This window comes from Parus major, chromosome 15 (assembly GCF_001522545.3).
Source record: "Parus major isolate Abel chromosome 15, Parus_major1.1, whole genome shotgun sequence".
NCBI lineage: Eukaryota > Metazoa > Chordata > Aves > Passeriformes > Paridae > Parus > Parus major.
In genome coordinates this window covers 4,001,362-4,014,943 of record NC_031784.1, presented here as the reverse complement: position 1 = coordinate 4,014,943, position 13,582 = coordinate 4,001,362, and the positions used below count along the sequence as shown (strand labels likewise).

General features: G+C 54.2%; 2 protein-coding genes across 2 annotated transcripts in view; one reads left to right on the top strand and one right to left on the bottom strand.

Annotated features, from left to right (window-relative positions):
- Nucleotides 1-1,658: 1,658 nt before the first annotated feature.
- Nucleotides 1,659-9,963, bottom strand: DAO (D-amino acid oxidase). The gene is made up of 11 exons (XM_015643570.2): nucleotides 9,857-9,963; nucleotides 8,544-8,748; nucleotides 8,293-8,407; nucleotides 7,873-7,949; nucleotides 7,405-7,470; nucleotides 7,007-7,061; nucleotides 6,475-6,579; nucleotides 5,924-6,006; nucleotides 4,334-4,451; nucleotides 3,705-3,803; nucleotides 1,659-3,405 (listed from the first exon to the last, which is right to left on the bottom strand). The coding sequence occupies exons 2-11, from the start codon at nucleotides 8,735-8,737 to the stop codon at nucleotides 3,271-3,273; spliced, it is 1,047 nt and encodes a 348-aa protein (XP_015499056.1). The 5' UTR covers nucleotides 8,738-8,748; nucleotides 9,857-9,963; the 3' UTR covers nucleotides 1,659-3,270.
- Nucleotides 9,964-10,936: 973 nt separating this feature from the next.
- The window catches only part of SSH1 (slingshot protein phosphatase 1), a 31,134-nt gene continuing 28,488 nt past the window's right edge, over nucleotides 10,937-13,582 (top strand). The window contains exon 1 of the mRNA XM_015643503.3: nucleotides 10,937-11,002. Within this exon, the coding sequence (XP_015498989.1) occupies nucleotides 10,937-11,002 (66 nt within the window). The remainder of the gene's footprint in view (nucleotides 11,003-13,582) is intronic.

Here is a 13,582-nt window from a genome sequence, read left to right as displayed (position 1 = left end):
GAAGTTTTTGGCTGTTCTGGGGGATGTTTAGGAGGGGTCAAAACTTTGCTTTTTTTTTTTTTTTTTTGTCTTGGTGTTCAGAAGTTTAAGCTACAGGGATCAGCACTCTGCAGCTCTGACTCATTTTCTGTCTGTTTTGTGTATTTAGATGTAAAGAAAAGTCACAGGATTCCTGTTCCCATTGTAAGTAACCTCACTACAGCAAAATCTTTTGGATGCTCCATCTCTGGAAGTGTTCCAGGCAAAGTTGGGCAGGGCTTGGAACAACCTGGGATATTGGAAGTTGTCCCTGCCCATGGCAGGGGGTGGAACTGGATGAACTTCAAGGTCCCTTCCACCCAAACCATTCTGGGATTCTCTGACTTTTTTAAATTCTCTTAAATCTTTAATTGTTTTTTGTATTTAATTCAGTTTGGACATTAAACCCCAGGCAGTTTGGCCTCTTCCCTGGATGTTTTTTTTGGCATCAGGTGGCTCCACATGTTTGGGGCAGGGAGGGATCCTTCTACTAATTTACATTTTAATATAAACCCTTCATTTCCCTATCATTTTTCTAAACCATAATTAAGTGCCCAACCCTATTTTCCTCTGCCCTGTCACTGATATTCTTATTTTGATGCCAAATAATTTATAGGCAGGAGGTGGTTCAAGGATGAGTCAAAATGACTAACGAGCTGCAAATCCTCCTCATGCTAATGCAGGGTGTTCTCATCCCAGAATGCATCCATCTTCCTTCTCCCAGCCTGGGATGAAGAGCCTCATTCCTGGGAATGGAAATAGTTGGGAACTGGAAGGGTTTGTGTGGCTGAAGCAACGTTGGGGGGCAATATTCTTACTTCTGTGGTTACTTTATGGTATCCTGGGGCATTTCTAAAGCTCATTCTCAGCATCATGGAATATCCTGAGCTGGAAGGGACCCACAGGGATCATCCAGTCCAACTCCTGGCCCTGCACAAACTCCCCAACAATCCCCCCCTGTGCCTGAGGGCATTGTCCAAACGCTCCTTGAGCTCTGGCAGGAGTTTTCCCAAATGCCAGAGCTGCTGTTTGCCAACCTCCCTGATACTTGATGTGCTTCCAGCTTTGTTCTGGGTCACAGGAGATCCTTGTGGAGAACTGGGAGCTTCTAAAATGGGCTGACACTGGACATGGGAGGTGGAGTTTTGTGTCAGAGGACATGCAGGAATTGTCCAGACCCCATTCCCTGACTCCCTGACCTCTCCCTGGCCTCAGGAGAGAGCTTCAATCCCTCAGTGGGGAATTTGCCCAGGGAAGCTGTGGCTGCCCCATCCCTGGAAGAGTCCAGGGTCAGGTTGGATAGGGCTTGGAGAAACCTGGGATAGTGGAAAGTGCCCTGACAGGGTGGTGGGACTGGATGATGTTGAAGGTCCCTTCCCATCCAGATCCATGATTCTGTGATTTCTGTGAGTTCTTAATGCCCTGGGGACTGTCAGCAACCACAGGCCTTCACACAATGATATTCCAGGTTCTCTGGTCTGCTTGGAATCTGCAGTGATGACTCCTATTCCTCCAGGATGAAATGTTTAGGACAAATGTGTGTGGAGACATGGAATGATGAACTCCTGGGACATTTCTATGGAATCATCATTTGAGGCCCTGCCCGTGCCATCACTAAGAGGAACAAGCATCACACACAGGAGATTTGAACATTCCTTTTATTGGTCACACAGATTAAATTGAGGCCTTTAGAAAACAAACAGAATTAACCTGAAAATAAAATTACAGATCAGCCCATTCCTGTTTGCCAAGAGGCCACATGAGATCACAGGGCAGTGGCTCCTGCAGGCTCTGAGATCCCAAGAATCTTATTGCCAGGTGTACAATAATTTCCTACACCCAGCAGAATTTTCCCAAAATCACCAAAGTGGGGCTGGATTTACAGCACAGAACATGCTCCTGAATTATTTGGAATAAGTGAAACCAAGGGGATCCAGTTCCCCTGAATGGCTTTTCCAGAGGTGGGATCACAGACTACTGAGTTCAGCATTAATCAGCAGGGAATTTTCTCCAGCTTTTGTTTTCCTTTTCCTACTCTTTTCCTGACTTTACACAGTGACAGCAACATTTCCAGGGAAGCTGGAAATTCCTTTGGACAAGCTGGCTCCCAGTTTCCCCTGCCCAGCTGTTTGCTGAGCCCACGGCACGGAGATGCACTCGGGCATTCCCGAATCGCCGAGGCGCGGCCGCAGCACGGCCCACGCTGCCGAGCTATTCCTGGCACACGGAGTCATCTGCAGAGAGGAGCTGCATCATGGATGAGTAAGGAACTCTTGGCTTATCCACACAGGAGAGTGAGCCACGCACTGTGCTGGGCTCAGCTTTTGGATTTGAGGCTTCCTCACCATCCAGTGCCCTGTCTGGGATGGTTTGTAAAGCAGGAAAGACATGTGCCATGGGAAAATCAGACAGGCTGTATCTTCAGAGCAGTGTGTTGGGTCCCCAACAGTGTCCCTGAACATGCCAAAAACTCCTGCTCCCCTTCTTAGAGGCACAACCTTTCCCAAGCCAGGCCCTCTCTCTGAGCTGTGTCCCACAGCTGGGAGAAATGGGAAGCTGAGGGGCCCGTGGGAGTTTTAGGGACAAGAAAAGCTATTTTCTTATGCTCTCTGCTATATATAGAGCCTGGCAAGACAACAGGGCTGGAACAAGTTGCTTTTGTTGCTAAAACATCATTTGAAAAGGCCATTTTAGGCAAGTGCTGCTGTCTGGTGCCAGCTACACTAAGCAGGTGCTGCGGGCCGAGCTTTGTCCTGGCAGGAATGTGAGGAAAACTGGTGTAAGCCAGGCACGTGCTCCCAGAGCTGCTGTTACTTCCCTGGGAGCCTCAGAGCTTCTTCCTACTAAGGAGCTTTGGCCTCCTGGGGGGAGTCTGTAAATCTAATTACACACTGGGTGTTGGAGCAGCCAGCACAGACCTCAGGTGTCCCCAGCTCTGTTTCAGATCCTGTCCCCTGGTGCAGATGAACTGCAGGACTGTCCAGGGTTCAGCTGAACCCAGCTTGCCCTCTGCAGCCTGACCCCAGACAGCACTTTGTCATGGATGATTAGTCCATATCTGAAAGCCCTTCCTCTAGGCAGGCTGTGGGAGAAGTGGAGCCATCTGGAAAACGACAGGGACCTGGAAATGAGATGCTGAGAGCCAGAGCTGGAGCAGGGTGGAGCAGCCCGTGTGTGTATCCCTGTGTTGTTCCCATCCTTCTGCTGTGATTCCTAAGCTACTGTTGTCACATATTCCAGGGGAGCAGGTGCTCACAAGCGGGGCCCTGGGGGGGTGGCCAGCTGCTTCTTCTCCTGCAGGATGTTCCCAAAGAGCCGCGCCGCTGCCATGGCACAGCCCCAGTGGATGGTGATCCCAAACCCGCCGTGGCCGTAGTTGTGAATCACCTGGGGGAGAAACACAGAATCCCAGGATAGGTTGGGGGGAATCTCAAAGCCTGTCTTGTTCCATCCCCTGCTGCGGGCAGGGACAACTCTTACTAAATCCAGGTTGCTCCAACCGATCCCTGAGCATTTCCAGGGATGGGGCAGCCACATCAATAATTTGTTTCAGTTTCTCTGACATTTATCCCTGGGCTCAAAGACTCCCTCGATGTTGGTGGGGAGATGGAGAGAGGGACAATCATGACCGGGGCACAATTAACACAGTCATTAATTACACTCAGCCCCCGGGGCTGTGTGGGTACCTCTGCCTGGAGATTCCCGAGGCGGATGCTCTCCCTCTCCAGGCGGACCGAGGGCCGTGCTGGTCTCAGGCCGCTCCACTCCTCGACAATCTTCGCTTTCTGGAAGCAAAACCACATCAGCAACGCACAGCATTCCTTGGAATCCCACCAGCAAAACCTCACAGCACCAGGTGAGCTCTGAGATGAGCTGGGAGTTCCCCATCCTGCAGCAGCTTCAGGGAGAACAATTTGGGATGGCAGTGCCTGCCTGGAGCTGAGGCAAATCCCTGTGCCAAATCCCGCTACCTTTCCTGCTGATCCAGGGGATAACAGCAGCGCTGAAAGTGGACACAACCCAGCCTCACCCCACACAACCCTTCTCTAAAGGTGTGGGGACACCTCAACCAAAGGGCTGGAACCTCCCAAAGCTCTGCTTCTATTTTTTACCAGCTACATGAGTAATTATTATCCCTCCAAACCTTGTCTCCGCCCCAGCCCTGCCTCAGCCAGGGGGAAGAGCCCTGGGTGTCCGTGATGGACACACAGAAATTCATGGAAACATCGAGGTCCTGTGGTTTGGCCCAGCAGCCATTCCTGCATCCTGAGCTGGCCAGCTCCCTGTGCCCCATGCTGGCAGTCAGGTCACCCACCTGGAGAGTCGGGAGCAGCCGGCAGCAGTTGTCCCAGATGGATTTGTGATCCTTGGCACTGTTCTCCTCACTCCAGTTTCCGTGCTGGTAAATCCCTCCCAGGACCGTCACCTTGCTCCTGCACCGGGAGCCAAAGGAGACACACGGTGGTGGCTTCTTCCCAGCTGTCCCCTGTGGGGCCACCACATGGAGGGACACTGTGTGAGTGTGATGTTGGATCCTGCTACACCCTGAGCCTGCAAAATATTCCAGTGGGAGAAACTCCCACACGGAGCAGGCGGAGAGCGGTGCCTGCACATCTGCTCGTGAGCAAGTCACTCATTAAATCCTGTCAGCCCTTCCTTGTCTGGGCAAAGCAGACAGATAATTCCATCCTTATCAAACAGGTCTGCTCCTGCCTGGCTCAGGAAGAGCTGGGAGGAACAGGATGGCTCTGGAGGGGAACACAGAGAACAGATTGGTGCTGCTGCTGCCCAAAACTCCTGTGGATTAACGAAGGACAGGAGGCAGGTTAAGGCTGAGGGGGGCCTGGAGGGATCTGTACCAGCTGGCCCCTTCCAAAACCTTGCTTGATCATCAGGAAGCACAAAAACAAAAGGAGGGAACCCTCCAGGGCTGAGCCCTCCACATGAGCACTGGGTCCAGCTCTCCCTTAGGGATCAGCCTGGTGGCCAGCTCTGACAGCTCGAGCTAAAACAAGCACAGGCAGAGGAATTCATCTGTGGCTGGGACTGTGACCAGGAATCACTCGGGATACGCTGCATGGGGGCTGTGAGCCTGCAAAGCTCCTGTTTACACCCTGGCTTACTGCCTAAGCCTGAAGTATTAGGACAATAGGAAGTGCCAGAGATTCAGCATTCAAATTGCTGCTCAAAGACCCCTCTCCATTGCCACAGCAGGGTTGCTGCAGGCCCTTGGGAGGAAGCAGAGCTGGGATGAACAGCAGATGGATTTATTTATCCCATGGTGTATTTATCCCATGGTTTATCCCTGGGCAGGGCCAGGAGTTGGACTTGATCCTTGTGGTCCCTTCCAGCCCAGGATATTCCATGATTCTATGACAAACCCAATGAGATGCCCCCAGGCTCACCAGCAGCTCAGGGGACAGTGAGGAGAAGGCTGAGCTTTCCCAGGGAGATTTTGTTGAAGTAAAAGAATTCCTGCCCTGTTTTTATGGGAGCATGGATCAGCAGTGCCATTCCCCACCCTGAGCTGCTGCACCACAGTTTGGTCCACACCATTAATAATAAAGATGTCTATAGATGTGAAAACAAAATATGTCCCCCAAAATATTCTCTCCACTGTCAGTGTTTGGCTGTTTTGGGGATTTGACCAGGACTGAGTTGTCTTTGGTGGATTTTGGTCCTTGGCAAAGGACAGGACATGGAAGCACCATGGTGTTCTCTGTGCCGACTGAGAATTCCCTGGCTTTGCTGCCCACGTCCTTCTGCTCTTCTCCCACACAGCCAAGAAAAGCACCAGGGATGAAGCCAGGCCTGGCAGACACCATGTCCCAGACAGGGCTTTGGGGACACTGACAGTGGAATGTCACCAGTGCCAGCCAGCCCTGCCTCTGCCATCGTCACCTACCCTGGGATGATGTAGGGTGAGTTGTAGATCCCGGATTTCACGTCGTGAGTCATGATGAAATGCTTCACCCACGGGGCCAGGACCTGGGAGATGAAGGGGAGGAGAGTGGGTGCCAGGCTTAGGGGGCAGTGGGAGGGGTATGAGGGTCCAGATATGGGACCCTCCCTTAGCTCTGTGCCCCCTGTGCTGCCTTCCCTGGGAAGATGGGAAAACAGAAGTGCAGGTAGGGAGGAGTTTCCTTCTTTCCTGTGTTTCTCCAAATAACCACCATCTTTTCCCAAAGATTTTATGTGTTTTCATTGTCAACACCGTGCCTCTGACCTCCCCCAGCCCTCACCCTATGGAGAAACAGGCTGGAGACTGAGGGCATTCCCAGAGCTGACCCAGGAATGGGATCCTGGTTGGTTTCAGCTGAGGAGTGTTTGCTGGGAATCAGGAGCTGATGCCAGTGTGGATCCAGCCACAAGCCCATGGTTTTCCCCAGAGGGTACAGAAACTCCTCGTGGTAACAGAGGGATTTTTGGGAAGCCCCCAGGCCTGGCTCAGCTCACCTTGATGATCTGGCCCCGGCCAGGCTGCAGCTCTGGGTCAGGCTGCAGGTCCCCAGCTCGCATCCCGCTGCAGTTCAACACCACATCCACACCCTGGGAAAACAGCTGAGGAGAGAGGGACACGGCTGGGAGTAGCACACAGAGGCACAACATTCCTGCTTCCAAATGAGCCAAGTGCTCTTTCCAACAGCCAGGAAATGGATAAACCATAAGGGCCAGATCCAGGGCACAGCTTCCCCAGCCAGCTCCTGCTGCCACCCCATGTGTGCCACCAAGCCATTCCAGGGAAAGCTGCCAATCCATACTGGATAAATGCTCTACCCCGTCCTCCATCAACCATCCCTCAATACCCAAGACCCTTTATCTTTCCTGGTAGAATTTATTTCCTGGATCTTGGCATAGTCTTGCTGCTGTCCCCTGGCCCATCACTCGTGCCAGGGAATATTTGGGAGCAGCACCTGCCTGCTGGATGCTGCTTCTCCACTCTGGGATGGGGCTGTGCCCTCTGCCCTGGCTCCACATCCCCACTCACCTCCTGGAAAGACTCAACCTTCTTATGGAAAAACTTCACTCCCCTCTGCGTCAACCTGGGAAGCACAAGTTCATTTGTTACTGGCAAATTAAAAGCAAGTGTTCAATACCAGGACACCTGCTCAGCATTAGAAATTACAGGAATAAAATCAAGCCCCAAATTCTTCCAAAGCCAAAAGCTCTTGGATTCAGCTCCAAGTATTCCATTACTTTAATTTTTGTCATGCAAAAGATCCACTCCTGGGCTCACTGTTAAAGTGTTACCCCAATGGGGCAATGAAGAGGAATTCCAGACCCTCTTCCCTGCTTCCCAGGGATGCATCTCTGGATACCCTATCCTGATGTGCAGGATGAAAATGCACACCTGCAGCCAGGGGAAACAGGAGCAGCTGCACTCACCTGTTGGTGAGCCAGGGCAGGTAACTCCTGCCCTCCAGCATCAGCGCCGTGTTGAACCAGCCATAGCTGAAAGAGGGAGAGAAGAGGCTGTGAGGACCTACAGGAGCCTCGTGCCCCAGCATTCCTGACAGCCACTGTGGATCTGGGACCCCAATTCCCCCTGGGACCCTTCTCACATGACTGCATGATTTTTCCTCCCTTTTTACAGCATAAAATACCTTCTGGTTTTCCTCCCCCATTTTGACACTGGTGAGGTAAGAGAGGAGCTGGAAGGGTTTCTATGTTGGGTTGCTGCTTTTTTGGCCATTTGAATTTTTTCCTACTTATTTTAAGGGAAACAGTTTTAAAGAAGTGAGGACACTTCTATGCCTGCAGTTCCTTCTCCCACTGCCCCATGCCAGGGCTGTATTCAGGAGCTATCCAGGACTGTCCTACGTGAGTCTCCAAAAAAAACAGACTGAAAAATACCTGTAACCAGGGAAGAGTTCAAGTTCTTTTGGTGTCAAGTTCCTGAATCCCAGGACAATGTTCTTCCAAGATGGGTCCTACAGCAGAGAAAGGGCTCTAAGATCATTAATGAACCGGGATCACCGTGGGACATAAGCAGTGAGGAGATCATGGGACACAGCCCATCCCAGAGGGACACAGGTGAGTGTGCAGCTGCCAGCACAGCTGGAGAGGCTCTGTCACTCCTGCTCTCCTAGGGCTCAGCCCTTCCTCACAGCAATATTGCCTCGGGAGCACAGAAAACACCATGTCCCAGGCACTGTCACAAGGCAAACTTGGAAATATCGGGAAGCATTGGCTGGGAAGAAGCACAGCCCTGCCCATGGCAGGCAGCCGCTGAGCTGGAGCCTTTCCCAGCCCTGGCTGTGACCTGCTCCTTACCGGCACCGGCTCCGTGAACAGGTTGTAGCCAGAAATGAGGAAAAGTCCCATTTCCTTGGCTGCTGGGGAGTGCAGGTGCCCAAGGAAGTAATCGAATGTCTCTTTATTCCAGAGCCTGTGATGAGAATGGAAGAGTGGTGGCTCTGCCAGGCCCATGGAGCTGTGCCAGGGCAGTTCATGGCACACAGGGAGAGGGACACAGCACCCTCCTCCTCCTCCTCCTCCTCCTGCTGCTGCTGCTGCTGCCTTACGTCTCCTGCAGGTTGCCGTGGTCACTCACGTAGGGCTGCCACAGCCCGGCCGCCCCGTCGCTGGTGGTGTGGGGGGTGAAGCGGTCAGCGTAGACCTCCAGCTCCAGGGAAGGCACCAGGCTGTGGAACTGCTCATGGATGCACAGGGCGCTGGAGAGCCCGATCACCCCGGCCCCGATGACGGCTACGCGCATGGCTCCGGCTCCTGCAAGGGATAAGGGCTCCAAGGGCAGTGCTGGGGCTGCTGGACCAGCTGGGAACACCATGGGAGAACATCAGCTCCACTCCCAGAGCAGCAGAGAGGGGCTGAGGTTCTCATGGTGCATCTGTGTGCTTTTCTTGTAAAGCCTCCCAGGTCCTCCTCAAGCTCCGACCAGGGGCTGGAATCATGGATGTGGGGTTGTGGCTCCTCAGTGCCTGGGGAATGTGTCTCCACCCCTGGCTGTGCCAGCACAAAAGCTGCAGCTCAGCTGCCATGGCTGCACTCCTCACCTGGCACAAGGAGCTCCAGGTGTGTCCTGCCCCAGGACAGGGGCACAGCCTCGGGATCCTCCTCTGCATCCCACCAGACAGGCTGAGCAGCCAGGGAGATGCTGGAGCACCCAGCAACAGCTCCATCTCCCAAGGGACACTGTGAACCCTCCATTCCCAGCTGCCCAACCCTGCCCTGAGCAGCTCACAATCCTTCCCAGCCACTAGCACAGGCTGGAGGCAAGAGGTGGGCACGGATAGAAAAGATGGGAAGCAGCAGGCGTTTTCCAGGGAGCAATGGTGGGTGTGGATCCTCACACCCTTGTCACCCTCAGGGCTGCACGTGAGGGTGGCTGTGCCACCACCCCAAACCCTTCCAGCTGAGAGAGTGGCTGTGGGTAAATTCTGGCTGCAAAGAGGGGCTGCAGCCCCTCTCCATCCTCTGGTTCCCTGTTGACAGCGCTTTCCTGCCTTGGAAAAGCTCTGTGGTCACTGCCTGTGCAGGGAATGGACAAAGACCGGTTTGGGGAAGGACTGGGGGTGCAGATCCTTGGCTGATTCTGGGAGCAGGAATAAATTCCAGCCCATGGGTTTTTTTGGACAAGGTGAAGTCCAGCATCTCTGCTGCGATAACAGAGGGACTGACATTTGCCGGGATGGAGGCATGAGTCACCGGAATGGCACAGCGGGAGCTGCTTCCCATCTGCCATGGTTTTATAACCCGCGGGAACCAGGGTCACCTCCTCTGCCAGGGACAGGGACTTGCCCCAGCTGCCCCTGCAGCACCACCTGAGGAGGATCTGCCAAAAAATAATGGGAATACCCGTTTTCCACCAGTTTACCTGCAGAGTGTGGGGTCCCCGGAGCAGTCACTGCCGTGTCCAGAGGCTTCAGAGTCAGAGTGGTTGTTACTGCCCCGCAGGGCAAGGTCTGAGTGTTCAGGACAGCAGGGCCAAAGTCTGCTCTGGCTCTAGGGAGAGAGGTGGAGTTCCCACGTGATGCCACTGGCAGGCAGCCCCGGAGTCATGGGAAACAGGGTCACCACCATCAGTGGCAGAACGCCATCCCTGCCACTTGTCTCCATGGTGACCACTGGTGGACCAGGACACAGCGATGCATTTAGTGGGCATGGTCTTGGAGGTCTTTTCCAACAGCAATGATTCTATGGCTTCCTGGCATCTGGATTTGCAGAATCACTTAGATTAGAAAAGACCACTGGGGTCAACCTTTGACTTTTGATCACCATCTTACCAGGGCAAAGTAGTACTGGGTATTACTAGGTAGTACTATAGACCGAAGTACTAAGTACTAAGGTCACATCCAGTTGTTCCTTGAACACAAGATTAATTTGGGATCTGGAAAAATTGAGTGCTTCTGGCTCAGTTTTTGAGAAGGAAGAGAGGCTGAAGGAATCAGGATTGTTCAGCCTGGAAAAGAGAAGGCTTCAGAGGGACCTAACTGTGGCCTCCCAGCACCTGAAGGCAGCCTGATGGAAAAATGGAAAGTGACTATTTACAAGGGCCTAGAGCGACAGGACAAGGGGGAATGGCTTCACACTGACAGCAGGGATAATAGATATTGGGAAGAAATTCTTCCTTGTGAGGCTGCGGAGGCCCTGGCACAGGTTTCCCAGAGCAGCTGTGCCTGCCCCATCCCTGGAAGTGTCCCAGGCCAGGTTGGACAGGGCTTGGAGCCACACGAGCCAGTGGAAGGTGTCCCTGAGTATGGAATGGGATGATGAGTGTAAAGGGGCGGGATTTTGGGGTGGGATGGGCAGCGAGGCCCCGCCCACTAAGGCAAACCACGCCCACACAGCGGGGCCACGCCCCTCGCAATCCCCGCCCTTTCCCCCGCAGGCCCCGCCCCGGCCCTGCCCCTTCCCGGCGTGAGGGGGAGGCGGCCGCGGCCCCGCAGCTGCAGCCATGGCGCTGGTCACCCTGCAGCGCTCGCCGACCCCCAGCGCCGCCTCCTCGGCCAGCACGAGCGAGGTGAGCGGTGACGGGATGGGCAGGGACCGAGAGGGAAGGGGAGAGTGAACCCCGGGGGTGGCGGCGGTGGATGGGAAGCGGGAAAGGGCGGGGTGAGGCCCCGCTCGGGGACAGGCCCCTAAAGCTCCCCCCCAGCATCCCGTAACCCAAAGCTTCTGGCTCTGTCACCCCCATAGACCAAGGTCCCCCATGGTCCCGGTCTCACGGCTCTGGCTTTTCACAGCTTTACCCCTCCAGCCCCTGGTTCCACCCCTACACGGCCCCTTAGCCCTCCTCAGTCATTTGTCCCCTGTCTTCATCCCCTCGCAGTCCCCATGGCCTGACTTCCGACGGCCCCCTGGCACCAGCTCAGCCCCTCTCAGTCTCCCTAGCCCCTGGTTTCGTGCCCTTCACTGCCGCTGGTCTCTCATGGCTCTCAGCTCTGCACTCCCCTGGTCCCCCATAGCCACTTATCCTCAGCCTTCCTCCCATTGCAGCCCCCATGGCTCTGAGCCTCACAGTCCCCACCACTCCCCGGTCCAGCTCAGCCCCTCACAGCCCCCAGCTATCCCAGTCCCTTCTTCTCATAGCTCCTGATGCTGCCCAGCCCCAGCCTTTTGATGCTGCCAGGCTGAGCCAGGCCTGGGTCTGTCCTGCCATCCCCCCACACACAGCCCCATTCCCTTATGGCTGTCCCCCATTCCTTCCCTCAGCTGGCAGGGAGCCTGAGCTCCCTAAACCCTAGGGCAGCCTGCTTCACCTCTCTCTTGCCAGGTAAATCTTTAGGCAGAGTGCTGGGTCTGTCTTCACGCAGCAGCTGTGCTGGCCCTAGACCTTGTCCCAGCTTGGCATCCCAGAGCTGCCACCACCTCCTCCCCCAGGGATGCTCTGCTTTGCCCCGTGTTATCCCTCTGTCACTGCCATGGCACCATCTTTTCCCACATCTGCTGCAGCTCCTGCCCCTCAGGGAACTCACGCCAGCCCTTCCCCAAGGTGACTATTGTCAGTTCTCCAGGAGCAGCTCCCATCCTGCTCCACCCTGTACCTGTGCCACTCCTCACTGTGGCACAGCCTCCCCCGTGCTGCTGCCCTCTCCTTCACCCAGCACTGCTGCTCCAGGACCTGTACCTGCCGCTTCACCTGCCCCGCGGTGCCATCCGTGCCCTGCTGGCCTGGCACTCTGCATGTCCCAGCTCTGCTGCACATTCCCTCCACTCCTGTGCCCCAGAAATGCCCTCTTCTCCCTCTGCCCAGCCTTGGGCTTCTGATTCTTCCCCCCCACCACTCCCACATGCCATCCAAACACAGCTGCACCTCCAGTTTCTTTCTTCATGCCTTTTTCCCTCCTATCCCATGTCTTTTGTGACCCTCAAAGACAGGCCTGGTGTTTCTCTGCACATCCTCCCTGTGCATCCCTCTCCCCCCAACACTTCTTTCCTTTGATGTTCACTGTCCTTGGCTTCGCTCTGTCCCCACTCCTGCCAGGTAAACAATCCTATTTGTCACCTGTCAGGTCCCTGTGACTCCCCCGATTAGCTGGTCTGAGGGGGGAGCAGGAGGGGGGAGCCACAAAGCTCCCAGGTTCTCTCTGGACCCAGGGGCTGCAGGGGGTCCCTGGCTGCAGGGACCCAGGTTTGGGCCAATTGAGCAGCTTTGAGATGTGAGTTGCACTTTTTGCGGGAGTTTTCAGAAGGAATTTTGTGGGATCTGGTTTAGACAGAGTGTTAAACAAGACCCAGTTGCCACCCAATCTAGAGAAATGAAAATGAGCTGTAACCCTGGAGCAGGCAGTGGAATTAGACTGGATTTAACTGGTGCAGGTGGGAGAGGAGTCAAAGCAGGCCTTGCCATGTACATCTGTCTTAGGCATTGCTTTGTGTCAGAGCTGCTGCTAGTAATTGTATTTTCTGTGGGGTGGCCATACAATTCTCCTTTTTCCTCCAAAAAATGCTGCCCCAGATTTGCTGCCAGATGTTGCCTGGCAGGGCACTTCTGCTACCAGCACCCACAGCTCAGGTTTGATGAGGTGGCTCCCAGAGGAAGACATTGAGTCCTGTTAGGATGGTCTCTTCTGGCATGAAATACCATAAAATTATGATTTCCAGATTCAGCATGTTGTTTTTGCAAAGTTAATTTAAAGAAAAAAAAACATCAAAAAGTACCAGCCTGTTCCTGTTCTTTTAGGATCTTTCTTGCTAGGAAAATCAGGGTTCACTGGGGCTTTTAGCTGAATAATTACTGGGAGATATTTTAATGGGAAACTATGACCACATGCTCTTGCTAATTGTGTCTGTGCTGCTGTGGCCTCTCCGAACTCACAAACCCAAAGGAGTTTATTAAATGGATGCTGCCATAAATTCTTAGGAGAGAATGGTTCACACACACTTGCAAACTTGCACTGTTTGTGCATCTCCCTTCCACACACCTCCCATTCCTGTGGTCCTTCAGAGCGGCCACGCTCAGGACAGTCCCCAGGGAGGGATGTGGCAGTGGCTGCTGGGTCTGGCCATGGTGGGATGAGCAGCTCCAGCTCCACACCCCACAGTGTGTGGTGCACCCCAAATCCAGCTCCACACCCCACAGTGTGTGGTGCACCCCAAA